The sequence below is a fragment of the Camelus bactrianus genome, chromosome 25 (genome assembly GCF_048773025.1).
Source record: "Camelus bactrianus isolate YW-2024 breed Bactrian camel chromosome 25, ASM4877302v1, whole genome shotgun sequence".
Taxonomy (NCBI): Eukaryota; Metazoa; Chordata; class Mammalia; order Artiodactyla; family Camelidae; genus Camelus; species Camelus bactrianus.
The window spans coordinates 35,241,960-35,254,513 of record NC_133563.1 but is presented as its reverse complement, the minus strand read 5'-3'; the positions used below and the strand labels follow the sequence as shown (position 1 = coordinate 35,254,513).

Here is a 12,554-nt window from a genome sequence, read left to right as displayed (position 1 = left end):
AGCGGGCCCTGCAGTAGTTCAGCACAGAACTGCTAAGGGGGCAGACATGAGCAGAGGTCTCAGAGTGGAGCGGGGGCCAGGGGGTGTCAGGAGGTGGACCCCTTGACTTGGTGGCGGTGGTGGGTGGAGAGGAAGGTGGGGGTGGCCAGGGCAGGGTGGGATTTAGGCAATCGGAAGGGACCCCTTCTGGCTCCCAGGCCCTGTTGCCCCACCGGGGAGCATCTCTGCAGGCCGCAGGCCACCCACGCTCCGCCCTGACCCTGAGCCTTTGCCTTTCCCCCCATCTCTGTCCCCGCCACCTGGCCAGACGGGCCCAGCTGCCGAACATGTGCTCCTGCTGATGCAGACGGCAGGACCCTCTCTTTCAAACAGGCCTTGTTCAGAAACTTGACTCTGTGTTTTGTCCTTTCCTCCTGTCTGTGGGCCGGTGTCCCTGCAGGAAATACAACAGACGGACGACTGGAATTGTTATTGTTCCTTCTGAGCCAAGTCGGGGGGGCGGGTTTACATCCACTGGTGCGTGTCCCAGAGCCCGGAGGACGAGGTCGGGCTGACCGCCGGCCTGGTCAGCGTGCTCAGGGCCCCCGAGTGTAGCACAGGCCGGAGAAGGACCCAGGGAGGTGCGAGGCCAGCTGCGCTCAGCATCAGCGTTTAATAAAATGAGCATTTCTCCGTCCATCGGTTCAGCCCGAGTTCCGTTCCATAAGTATTCTTCCGTGTGTGCGCGCCTTCAGCCGTTAATTCTGTGCCTCTGAGACCTCTGCTGCGTCAGGAGCTGCTCTGGGACTGGGGATACAGAGAAGGAGCAGAAACACGAGGGGCCTGCCTCACAGAGCTGAGTTCCAGCAGGGGAAGCCCAGTTTAAAGAGTAAACTGAGAGCCGCACACAGAATGATGGACCAGAGTGATTGCTGTGACGAGGATGTGCAGGGTGACAGGGACAGGGAGGGCCGGGCTCTGATGGGTGGTCACAGAGGGGGGAGGTGACAGGAGCCAGCCTCGTGAAGAGCAGGCAGGAGGACCTTCGAGGGGAAAGCAGGTGGGAAGACAGGGCTCCGGGTGGTTGAGGGATGCAGGCAGCGTGGGGAGCCTGGGGAGAGACGGACACACACATGTACACCCGTCGTGCAGTCCGCCCTGCTCAGCGCTAGCCGTCTGCACCAGGAGCCGTGTGGTGGCGAAGGGGCCCATGAGCCCTTCCTGACAGTAGAGGGAGTGTATGAGTTAGCAGTAGCTACATAACGAATACCCCCCCCCCAAAAAAAACCCAACACCAGATGGAGACGACAGAGGTGTTTTGTCTCGTAGTTTCTGTGGGTCTGGGATCTGGGAGGGGCCCAGCTGGGTGGGTCTTGCAAGAGTCACCAGCAAGCTGTTGGCTACCGCTGCCATCACCCTGAAGTTCAGGCGGGGCTGAAACACCGCCTCCCAGCTCGCTCCGGGGCTTGCTGGCCACCTCCTGGGGGCCGCCTGCTGGGGGCTGCCTCCATGGGGCAGCTCCCAGCGTGGCAGCTGGTGACCCCCAGGCTGAGTGATGTGTGTGTGTGAGAGAGAGAGAGACACTGGAGACAGAAGCTAGTGTTTCTGTGACCTGGTCTTGAGTGACACGCCATCACTTCTGCCATGTTCTGTTCATCAGAAGCCAGTGACCAGGCCCCCCTGCACTCAAGGGGAGAGGGATGGGGTTCCATCTCTTGCAGGGGCATCAAAGAATCTGTGGGCTTATTTTTAAGACGGCTGCTCAGGGGATGCTTCAGCATGGTTTTGGGGGTGACTAGGAGTTTGCTAGTTGCTCAGGGACTTTCCCAGAAGAGGGGCCACATGCAAAGGCATGGACTTGAGAAGCCGTGAGGTTGAATGTTGTAGATGGTGGGTGTGGAGTGCAGAGAAATAGACCTGGAGAGGCAGGCAGAGCCGGTTCTGGGGGCCTGACCATCCTCCAGAAGTCCTGGCTTCATCTGCAGACTCTGCAGACATGCACCTGCAGGGGCGTGTGCACGTGTGTGTAAGTGTGTGTGCACACGTTGTGTATACACGTGCATGTGTGTGTGTGTGACTCCACAGCTCCTTTATGTTGTGTTAAGGGGCTGTGGTATTAAGGAAGGCAAGAAGCAAATTTTTAATATAAGAAGCTCACTGAAGCCACCACGTGGAGATGCCTGGAGAGCTGAACATAGGAGTACAGTGAACTTTTGGAGACTGTTGGCGATGGCATCACAGTGGGGGCTTTAAATGACAGCAGTGACAGCGGGTAGGGAGGGGGGTGCGTGTGACGGGGCGGCGGGGGGGTCGTAGCGCACTCGGCAGAAGACGGCGCTGCCTCTCGCCTGTGCTGCCTTGTCTCCTTGTCCTTGGGGCGCCCACTGCTAGAAGGAGGAGCTGTACGTAGGTGACACTTAGGCTCCTTCTGAAGTCCACCTCAGGGTCAGACCACTGCGGGCCCCGAGGAGGACGTGGGCCTGCCTGAAGCCAGGGCGGAGTCTGGGTCCCACAGCCCCCAGCCTCACTCTCTGTCCTGCCTCCCCCAGTTTGACCTCCAGCGGGTTGTGATCTACTGTGACTCCCGACACGCAGAACTGGAGACTTGCTGTGACATCCCATCGGGTCCGGTGAGTCGAGACCCTTGCCTGGAGGGGTTGGGAAGAAACGGCTCCCTGGCTCCCTGAGGAGGGGGTGTCCAGGGCCTAGGAGTGGGGGATGCCTGCCATCAGAATGAGACCTGGGACGGGGCCCAATGGGCCCCACTAGGGTTCTGTTTCCTGGCCAAGCAGGGTGTGGGTCAGGGGAGCGGGTCTTCAGGTCCACCTGGGCCTCAGTCAGCACCCCCTGAGGCTGTCGTTCCAGCGATGAGGCCCAGCCCCGGGAGCAGAGGCAGAGGCGGGCAGCGGGTCCCTCGGAGGGAGTGGCACCCCTGCTGCCAGCGCTTGGAGGGGGAGGAGGGCTGGTCAGCGGGACGGGAGGCAACACGGGCCAGGGGTCTGAAAGGCGGGACCGAGTGGAGCGTGGCCTGGACCCTCCGTGTCATTCTGCCTCTCCCCGGGACCTCCTTAGCCCTGCCTCTGTCCAAGTGCTGCCCTCCCCCCGATCTGTACCAAGCGCCAGTCCCAAGGCTGCTTGGAAGGTGGGACTAGTCTTGCCCCCCAGGGTTGCAGGCTCGTATCCAGGTACAGGGCTGGCCCAGTCCCGGGGCACCGTGCACGCTCGGTCAGTGTGTGCACAGGCCCCTGGGGGCAGTAGTTACCAGAGCTGGGGGTTTAGGTGAGAGTGAGGCAGAGGGGAGGAAGGAGAGGGGGGAAGGCAGATCAGGGCAGGAGAGAGTGAAGGGAAAGGAGGAAGGGAGGAGGAAGGCAGAGAGGGAGGGTGGGGAGTGGTGAAGGTAAGGAAATAAGTCATTGTCGAGCGCCTCCTGGGTCCCTGTGTCCGAGACACTGAGCTGGATGCTTTAGTCCCATCCCGTTAAATCCTCCTTCACCACATTATGACGGAAACACCCTTGTCCCCATTCTGCAGAGGTCAACACTGAGGCTCACAGAGGCTAAGCTCGCAGGTGGCTGAGAGGCCAGTGAAGAGGCTGAGACAGGTTGGCCCAGGCCAGTCTGACTCCAAGGCCTGGGGGTACCAGGACCTGTGGTGGTCAGACATTCCTTGCCCTCCTGTCTCAGGCTCCAGCGTCCTCAGGGTTCCTGGCTCCCGTTTGCCTGTGCCAGGTTCCAGGGAAGCTCCAGAGAGTGGTGCAGGGCTGGAGGTCAGGTTCTGACCTCTGGGCTTTCCTTCCAGTGCCAGGTGACCGTCCTGACGGAGCCCTCACCCCCACCCCAGCCGCCTCCCACCTCTGGTAGTGAACAGATCGGACTTTTGAAGACCATCAACTGCTCCTGCCCACCTGGAGAAAAGGTACCATCTACGGGGTAGCCAGTAGAAGGAGCAGTGGAGGTGGGAATTTCCCATCATGCACGTGGTCTGCCAGGTCACGATGGCCCCAGACCCCAGATGACCCCCTGTCAGGGGACTGTTCTTGCTCCTTGGACATCTCCTTTCTTGATTTTTGTGCACAGTGGGAGGGGAGCTCCTCAGACCCAGCTCTGATGAACATTTTCCTGAAGCTAATCATGTACTCCCAGGGTTCCTCTGCCTCCTACTGGTGTCCTCTTCATTCATGTGCGTCTAAACAAGCCAGATTTGCTTTGAGAGTAAGTCTCAGAAGGAGCACTGCGTGAGGGTTAGGTGTGCCCCATGGGGCGCACCCTCGTCCTTCCTCCTCAGAGTTTCCTGTAATTAGCCACGCCGTGTAATCTGAATGCATGGAAGACTAGAGTTTAATGCATCTTGTTTCTAATTTTAAACACTAGCGTGTTTCTTAGCACCACCGTCTCTGCCTGTTCGCCTGGGGGAGATGTCTCATCCAGTGCCTGAGGCCCTCGTCTGCTGTTTGCCTGTAGACCAGCGGCCCTTTTAATAAGATAACAAGTATGTCTGCTGTTTGAGCAGAACAAACAGACCGAAAAAGGGATGACAGGCGTGGCACTGTGCTGGAGATGGTCTCCATGAAGATCTGCTGGCTGGAGCCCGGGGCCTCCGTCTCCAGCGTCCCGTGTAGCCACTGCTCTCTTGCCCTCGCAGCTCCGGCCGGCGTGCAGGAGTCACTCCCTGATTTTGTGAGGCCCCGGGAGACACAGAGCAAAATACGACATCGTGGTGGAATGAAATGGCGTGGACACACTGAGAATTCCCTAGCAGTTCTCTCCCAGTCAGCCCGTCTGTCCTGGCCTCCCTCGTTTCCTCTCCTCTGTCCCCCTCACTCCCTCTGTCCTTCTCTCCACCCAGGGGGCTCTCAGTCAGGTGGGGCTGTCATCTGGGGCCCAGCTTGCCGGAGGCTGCAAGGAGCCAGCTCAGCCAGGCTGTGAGTGGAGGCTCTCTCTGGGCAGTGGATGGAGCTGGGCACCCCCGGCCTGGTGCTGGATCAGGAGTGGGGGAAACGAGGGAGGGGCCGGCCGGGGCACGCAGGGCGCTGAGCGGGGCTCCTCCGCCAGCACCGCAGGCTCAGGGCGGGCCACAGACAGAGTCGATCTGGGTCTCGCCTGTCAGGGTAGTAACAGGTGCAGCTGTCCAAGCGCAGTCCTTTTGAATCCTTGTTTTCCTTTAAAACCCCCTAACGAGAAGGGTTTGGATCACGAGTGTGCAGACTGTGCCCAGCTGGTGGGTGGGCACTAGCTCGCCCAGTTCATGGTTTCCCCAGAGTCCTGCCGTGGCCATGTCCCACCGAGGCCACTGTGGTCCCTGGCAGGAACCCCAGGGAGGGAAGTCTGGGCTTGAGCAGGCCTCTCACCTCCCTTCCCACCCTCCAGCTCGCAGACACCTGCTGGATGGCCACCAACCTCCTCGGATTGGCTTGTAGATCCCCTCCCCCACCGCCCCCACTCTGGGTGGCCCTGGTGTGTCCCAGTTGCTTTTCTAGCCTCAGCTCACTCCACCTTCCCCTCCCAATCCCCAGGCAGCCAGAACTTCCTGCTCCTTGGAGCGCGTGGTCTTTGTTGCCCCCCAGAATTTCCATTTGCAGCATCTTCTGCCTGGGGCATCTTTCCCCAGTTCCCCCTTTTTTTATCTTTAATCCTGCTCTCCTTTCAAGACCTGCCCAGAGAATCCTCCTGTGAGCACATTATTGTCTGTATGATTCCCTCCTCTCTCCCTCCCTTCATCCCTTCCTCCCTTCCTCCCCTCCTTCTCTCCTTCCACGGTTCACATCCACCCATTCAATGATTGTTTGCTCAGGCCCTGCTGTCTGTGAGACATTATGACCCTTTCTCTCCCTCTTCTTCCATCCACCATGACAGCGATCACGTTGGATTGAAAATGTCTGCTTGTCCTTACTTCCATAAGCCATACGTTCCCGATGGCAAAGACTGAATCTTCCTGTGTCTATTTTCTGCCACTGGTATTATTAAATAGTGGTTGAACTGATGGATTACGCGGGATACGAAGGATGGGGAGACGGACGGCGGGTGGAAGGTGGGAGAGAGGGATGAAGGAACACACCCTTTCTTTCTCACTGGCAGGACAGGGTCTCACTGGTCAGGATCACCAGTCAGCCTTCCAGGGCCCAGCCTCAAACTGCAGGTGGCATCACCCAGTGATCCATTCCGTTACTCACTCAGTCATTCTTGTTTTTGAGAATAAACACGAAGCACCCACTCTGTGCTGAGCACTGAGATTATAGGTGCATAGGACATGGTCCTCAAAAGTCCTGAGGTCTGCTGTCTGGCTGGGGCTCTGGGACCTCCGGAGGTCAGGAGGCCTGCCCAGGCCTGGGGAGCTCACTTACCATCGGGCCAGCTCGGGAGCCTGCCAAGTACTGGGGGTAGGAAGGGCCTGCGTCTCCCCTCTCCCCAGAAGGGCCACGTGGAGGAGCTCTGACAACCCCTCACTAAGTCGGTGTTGCCTCTGCCTCCTCCTGCTTCAAATCCATAGAAAATTACCGCACGGGGCCCAGGGAGTCCGAGGGTTCTCTCCTGGAAGGAAGAACTCTGGTCACGGGCAGGCTTGACTTCTGACGGCTTAAATCTTCGATTCCGTTTACAAAACATTTCCATTATTCACCTCCGCCTGGTGCCTTTTGGGTCCACACGTTCAGACTCATCCTGGTGCGCATGGGCTGTGTGGCAGTGTGAGCGCTCGCTCGCTCGCTCTCTCTCTCTCTCTCTCTCTCTCTCTCTCTCTCTCTCTCTCTCTCTCACACACACACACACACAATGTTCATCTCCTCTTCCATGTATAAATGACACCTATGAATGCGTTTTTAAAATATAGATTCTTGAAGTCGCTGAATACACGGCCATGACTGTGACGCGCCTGTACGCTGTCTTCAGTGGTGGGTGGCGCACACGTGCAAACAGGTGTGGGGCCCCGTTTCTTTTTGTTAATGTGGTGAGATTGACATACAGACAGCTGTGTGAGTCGTGTGGCCTTGTGTTTAGCACGGCGTTTACCTGCCTCTCCAGCTTAACAGATCCCATTTTTAAATCCAGTGATAAGACCTCTCACGAATCAAATAGCGCATATTTTAAAAAGTGAATCACGTTTGCATTTAGAGGTTGCCTCTGGGTACGTTTTGTGAGCAAGTGGAGCGGACCGCGTGGCCCTTTAATTGCAGTGGTGGCGCATCAGGTGAAAACAGCCTGCAGGGGCCCCCCTGCTTGTTCCTCCTTCCTCCCCCAGTGGCCGTGTTGGGGGCCGTGTCCCAGCGCCCCACGGAGGCCGGCAGCCTGAGAACCGGGGCTCTCAGCTCCAGTAAACGCGGCTGGCGGAGGGACGGGCTGCTGCGCGTGTGGAGGGGACAAACAGCAGGCGCAGAGAGAAGGGAGAGGCGCTAAACCAGAGCCTTACTCGTTTTCTTTTTTCTTCCCTCCTTTAGGGCGAGAAGGGCTTCGACGGCCCCATGGGACTCCCCGGCCCAAAGGTCAGTGCCAGAGCCGGCAGGGGTGCCCTCAGAGCCCAGGGTCCTGGGATTTGCTCTCTTTGGAAGAAAGAAAGAAAAAAAAAACACCGGCGCCGGCAGCGTGTTCGCTGACTGTCCTGCGGTGTTTTGCTCCTGGGCTTGTTGGGGTGCGGGGATAAAGCAGGTGGCGTAAATTGGGAGCCTCTGAGCATCTTCACGGCCCAGAGCCACCAGTTCTGTCTGACAGCATGAAGAGGAGTCTTTTCTTCCTTTGCAGATACTTTTCTCCTCTGTGTGCGCCTCTCTCTTCATGGACTGCCGTGGGGGTCCAGGGCCCTCCAGGGCACAGATGTACAGATGGCATAGTCGGGGGGCCCTGGTTGACCTCTGGCAGTTTCCAGAGCACCTTTGTGCTCTTGTCTGTGCTCACGACCGCGTGCCCATTTCTCAGAGGAGGATCCCAAGGCCTAAAGAGTACTGATGTTCTCATGTTAAGTGGCAGAGCCGGGGTCAACCCGGGGCTTCTGACTGTGCTCCTGGGGCGCTGGCCACACACAGACGCCAGGCCACCCCTGGGGTCAGGCACATGGTGCTGTCATCCACTTGGCTGTCTCAGGATGCCCTGAGTTGGAGGAATTGGAGAAATTATTCAGATGCGCCCTCCCTCTCTAGGGGTGGGAGGCTTGGCCTCACGGTTTAGTTGGCAGTGACAGCATCAGCCTCTTCCAGGGAAATGGGGCAAGGTGGGCTGTGGGCAGCCAGTGTGGGGGAGCCTGGTTGGAGGACCTGACCCCACTCTCATCTCTGGTTTCCACCCCTCAGGGAGACGTGGGAGCCACTGGGCCTGTTGGAGCTCCTGGGCCCAAGGGAGAGAAAGGAGATGTGGTGAGTAGAGGGCCCTCCACGCAGCTGGCGTGAGGACCAGGTCTTTCCCCTAGAAATGGCTGGGCACCTCGTGCGTGCCGGCACCATGCCCCACGCCCCTGGGAGTGACGTCCAAGCCCCTCTCCACGAGGCACGGGCGGCCTGCTGCCGCTCCAGCCTCGTCCATCACCTCCCACCCCCGTCCCCAGAATTCTGTGCCCCAAATCAGCAGCTGTGACTCCCCAGACCGGTCATTTCTGCTCCTGGCCATCACACCTGTGCTTTCTTCTACCAGGAGTCGTCTTGCCCCCCGTCCAGCACCTCTTCCCCCGTCACCTCCCCTTTCTGGCTGGCTCACGCTTTCTCATCCGTCAGACTCCACTGTGTGTGGGTCTCCAGGGTGTCTTTCTGAGCCAGGTCGGCTCACACACCCGCTCCATGCTCCTGCATCACTGGTGCTTCTCGGTCCCAAATCCGCTGACTCCCTGATACTTTGGTTTGTGGTTTGTCATCACAGCATCCCCAGTGCCTGGCCCAACACCAGCTGTGCTCATGGGGCCCTCGGCTGATGAGTGAGCTTGGGTGATGGTGGGTCAGGGAAGACTCACAGAGAAGAGCGATTCGTGGTGCAGAGCAGGGCTTAGGAGCCAAATGGCTGAGAGCAGATGCTGGCTCCACCAAGATACTTAACCTTTCAGCCTTCAGTTTCCTCATCTGTAAAGTGGGGAGGATAAAATTAACTGTCTGGTAGCATTATGGGGGCTATGTGAGTTAACACAGGAAAATGGTTTAGAACAGTGTGGAAGCGTGGTAAATGCTGTTGGTGCTCTTAGGATTTCCTGAGCAGGCAGGAGCCCTTAACCCTGCACGCTGCATCATGTCGCGTCAGTAGCACAGGTTTGGCGTCAGAGGGACCTCAGTAATTGCTCTAGTGTCATTAGCTGTGTGACTGCGAGCAGGCCTCTTAACCTCTCTGAGAACCTCAGTTACTCTGTCAGCAAAACAAAGAAAGTAACAGCTTTGTGTCTATAGTGCCTGGCCCGTGGTGGATAGCCAGTGAATGAGAGCTGTCATTTTTGGGAGTGTAGTTGGGTTCTCGGTGCCTAGGGGGAACCCCAGATAACCAGGCAGCGCCTCCCCACTAGAAGGACTAGTCTGGCAGATACCCCCATGGTCATCCAGCAGCTCGTGATTGTAGCTGTGCCGCCTGTCCATCTCCCCAGGTGCTTCATGTCGGTTCTCTCTTTACTCCTTGAAAGGACTTTTTAAACGTAGTCCCATCACTTCTTTGATGGGAAGGACACAGAATTCTCAGACTTGCATGATTGCTCATGATCACACAGCCTGAAGGTGGCAGAGGCAGAATTGGAACCTGCGTCTGTTTCAGTCTCAGTCCTGTGCTCACTGGAGAGCTGCTGCCCTGTACCAGCACTCACGCTGTGCCTGGCTCCGTGCACCATGTTTTGCAGATTTCAGGCTCATGTAACCATGAGACCAGCTTGGTCAGGTGGGGCCTCGTGAAACGCCCAGCTTACTCATACACAGGAGAAAGGAGCAGGCAGCAGAAACTGCCTGTGGGAGGGCACAGACTTTGGGCTTAACAGACAAAGCCTGCAAAGTAGCCCTTATAATTACAGTCAAAGAACGAAAGGAAATCATCCTTAAGGAAACAGAGGAAAGTATATGGTGACCATGTCTCATCAATCACTGAGCATAAAGAGAGAGAAATTGTTAAAAAAAAAAAAGAAAAGAACCAAATGGAAATTCTTGAGTTTAGAATTACACTAACAAATGAAAAAAAACCACTAAAAAGATGAAAAAAGAGCCAGCATTCTTGAAAATAGATCAGTAGGGATTATGTAATCTTAAGAATAGAGAGAAAAAGTAATGAAGAAAAATGAACAGAACCTTGGAGAAGCGTGAGGGCCCGGAAGTGCATCAGTGTGCATGTAATGGGGATTCCAGGAGAGCAGAGAAGGAGCAGAGAAAACATTCAAAAAAGTCACGGATAAAGACATCGCAAATTATAGAAGAGCAGTAATTTACACATTCAGGAAGCATAATGAGCTCCGACCAAGAAAAACAAAAAGATCCATCCTTAGAAACGTCACGGGAAAGCATACCAGGAGAACTAGAAACTGACACCTTGTCATTCAATTTTTAAAAAATGCTAAAAGACAAAGCAAAAATTTGAAAGCAGTAAAAGAAAAATGACTCATATGTACAAGGAGACCCTATAAGATTATCCGTTGACTCATCACCAAAAATAATTGAGGTGAGAATGCAGGGGGGTGACAGACTCAAAGTAATAATTGTGATAATGTATCATTGGGCGTTCAACAAATATTTGTAACGGCAATAGCACGAACCAGGGGGAGGAGGGAGAGGATAACATGGGAGTGTTTCTGAGCCTCACTGGAAGTGAGTCAGTGTAAACCTGAAGTAGATCCCGACGGGTTAAGATGTAAGTGCTAAACCTAGAGCAACCTCCAAGGAGATAATTCAAAACTGTGTAGTGAAAATAAACTTACAGTTATTAAAATGTTACACTGAAAGTACTCATGTAATGGGAATAAAAGAGGAGTAAATGAGGAATAAAGGAACAGAAAAAGTCCGGAGACATGCAAAACAAGAAGTTAAATGGTATATGTAAATAACTACATATTAAAAATGACATTGCATGTAAATGTATTAAACCAATTAAAAAACATATTTTTTTCACACAACATAAAAACAAGATCCGGCTATACTGTGTCTATTGGATACACACGTTAGATTCAAATATATAATAAAGTAAAAGAATGGATAACATCCATTCTACCATTAGAAAACATAAATTGGGGTGACTATAGCAATAGCAGACAAAATAGACTTTAAAATCAAAAGGTAATAAAGAGGGACATTTTATAACAATAAAAGTGTCAATCCTTCAGAAATATATAGCAGTTATAAATGTATGTGCACCTAATGACAGAGCCCCCAAATACATGAAGCAAAGTTTGAGGACTGAAAGGAGAAATAATTCATTAACAATGGTTAGAGACTTCAGTAGCCTATTATAAATGATAGAATAAAGGAATGTGGAGAAGTTGGAACATTGGAATGTTGCTGGTGTAAAATGCTGTAGCTGCTTTGAAAAACAGTCTGGCTGTCCTTAAAGTGTTAAACACAGAATAACCATATGACTCGGCACCTCCTCTCCTAGGCACATATGCAAAAGAAATGAAACATGTTCATACAAAAACTTGCACAGGACTGTTCACAGGAGCATTATATGTAATAACTGAAAAGTAGAAACAACCCAAACGCTCATCACCTGATGATAGGATGAATGAACTGTCTTTTATATCCATGCAGTAGTATATTATTTCAAAATAAAGTGAAGTATTGATATGTGCTACAATACGGATGAATCTTGAAGACACTTTGCTAAGAAAACACTGGCTGTGAAGCCAGCCATCAGAGCCCACGTGTTGTACGGTTCTGTTTATATAAAATGTCTAAGAATAGGCAGATCTATAGAGACAGAAAGTAGAGAGCGTTTGCCCAGAGCAGGGGGTGGGGGGAAGGGGAGTGCCCACTAATGGGTATGGGGCTCTTTGGGGTGATGAAAATGCTCTCCAGTTGATGCTGCATAACTCTGTAAATATCCTTAAAAACGATTGAATTGTACACTTGAGGTGAATTATGTGCTGTGTAGATTGTAGCTCAATAAAGCTGATGCAGAAAAAAGAATAGTACCGTAATACTGAGCTGTTGGAAAAATTAAATGAGATAAAAGTCACGAGAATCAACACTCAGTAAGTAAGTGTTGTCTCTTAGAGGCTCCTTGGCAGAGCCGTGAGGAAGCACCCGGCTGCTTCAGATCCCAGGTGCTGCGGCCGCGATGCTCTGTAACAAACCTTTGCCTTCTGCTTTCCTTTTCTAGGGCAGAGGGCCTTTTGTCCAAGGAGAGAAGGGTGAAAAGGTAAGCCCCTCGCTGCTGTCTCCATCCTCCAAGGGCTGCTGGGTGGTCCGGGGGCAGGATGGAGGGCTGGGGTTCAGGAGAGTTGCGTGCTGCCTGGTAAGGATTTGGGAGGGAGGGAAGAGGTCTCCTGGGCTGAGTGCCCGGCCTCGGGGCGTGTCCTCCCCTGACCCAGGCGGTTGAAGCAGCGTGGACAGCGTGAGCACAGTGCAGGGGGGTGGGGGGGGAGGGCCTGTTTAGGGTGTGGGTGTCCCAGTGCCTGGAGCAGAGGGCGCGCGTAGACCATGGATACGA

General features: G+C 54.3%; 1 protein-coding gene across 4 annotated transcripts in view; it reads left to right on the top strand.

Moving 5' to 3' along the window:
- The window catches only part of COL22A1 (collagen type XXII alpha 1 chain), a 213,899-nt gene that overhangs the window by 57,873 nt on the left and 143,472 nt on the right, over positions 1-12,554 (top strand). For all 4 annotated transcript variants that reach the window (XR_012502318.1, XM_074353139.1, XM_074353140.1 and 1 more), the window contains exons 8-12: positions 2,529-2,609; positions 3,778-3,894; positions 7,409-7,453; positions 8,255-8,317; positions 12,225-12,263. Coding sequence is in view for 3 of the 4 variants with exons in the window: in XM_074353139.1 (XP_074209240.1) it covers positions 2,529-2,609; positions 3,778-3,894; positions 7,409-7,453; positions 8,255-8,317; positions 12,225-12,263 (345 nt within the window). In the remaining variant the exon portion in view is untranslated. The remainder of the gene's footprint in view (positions 1-2,528; positions 2,610-3,777; positions 3,895-7,408; positions 7,454-8,254; positions 8,318-12,224; positions 12,264-12,554) is intronic.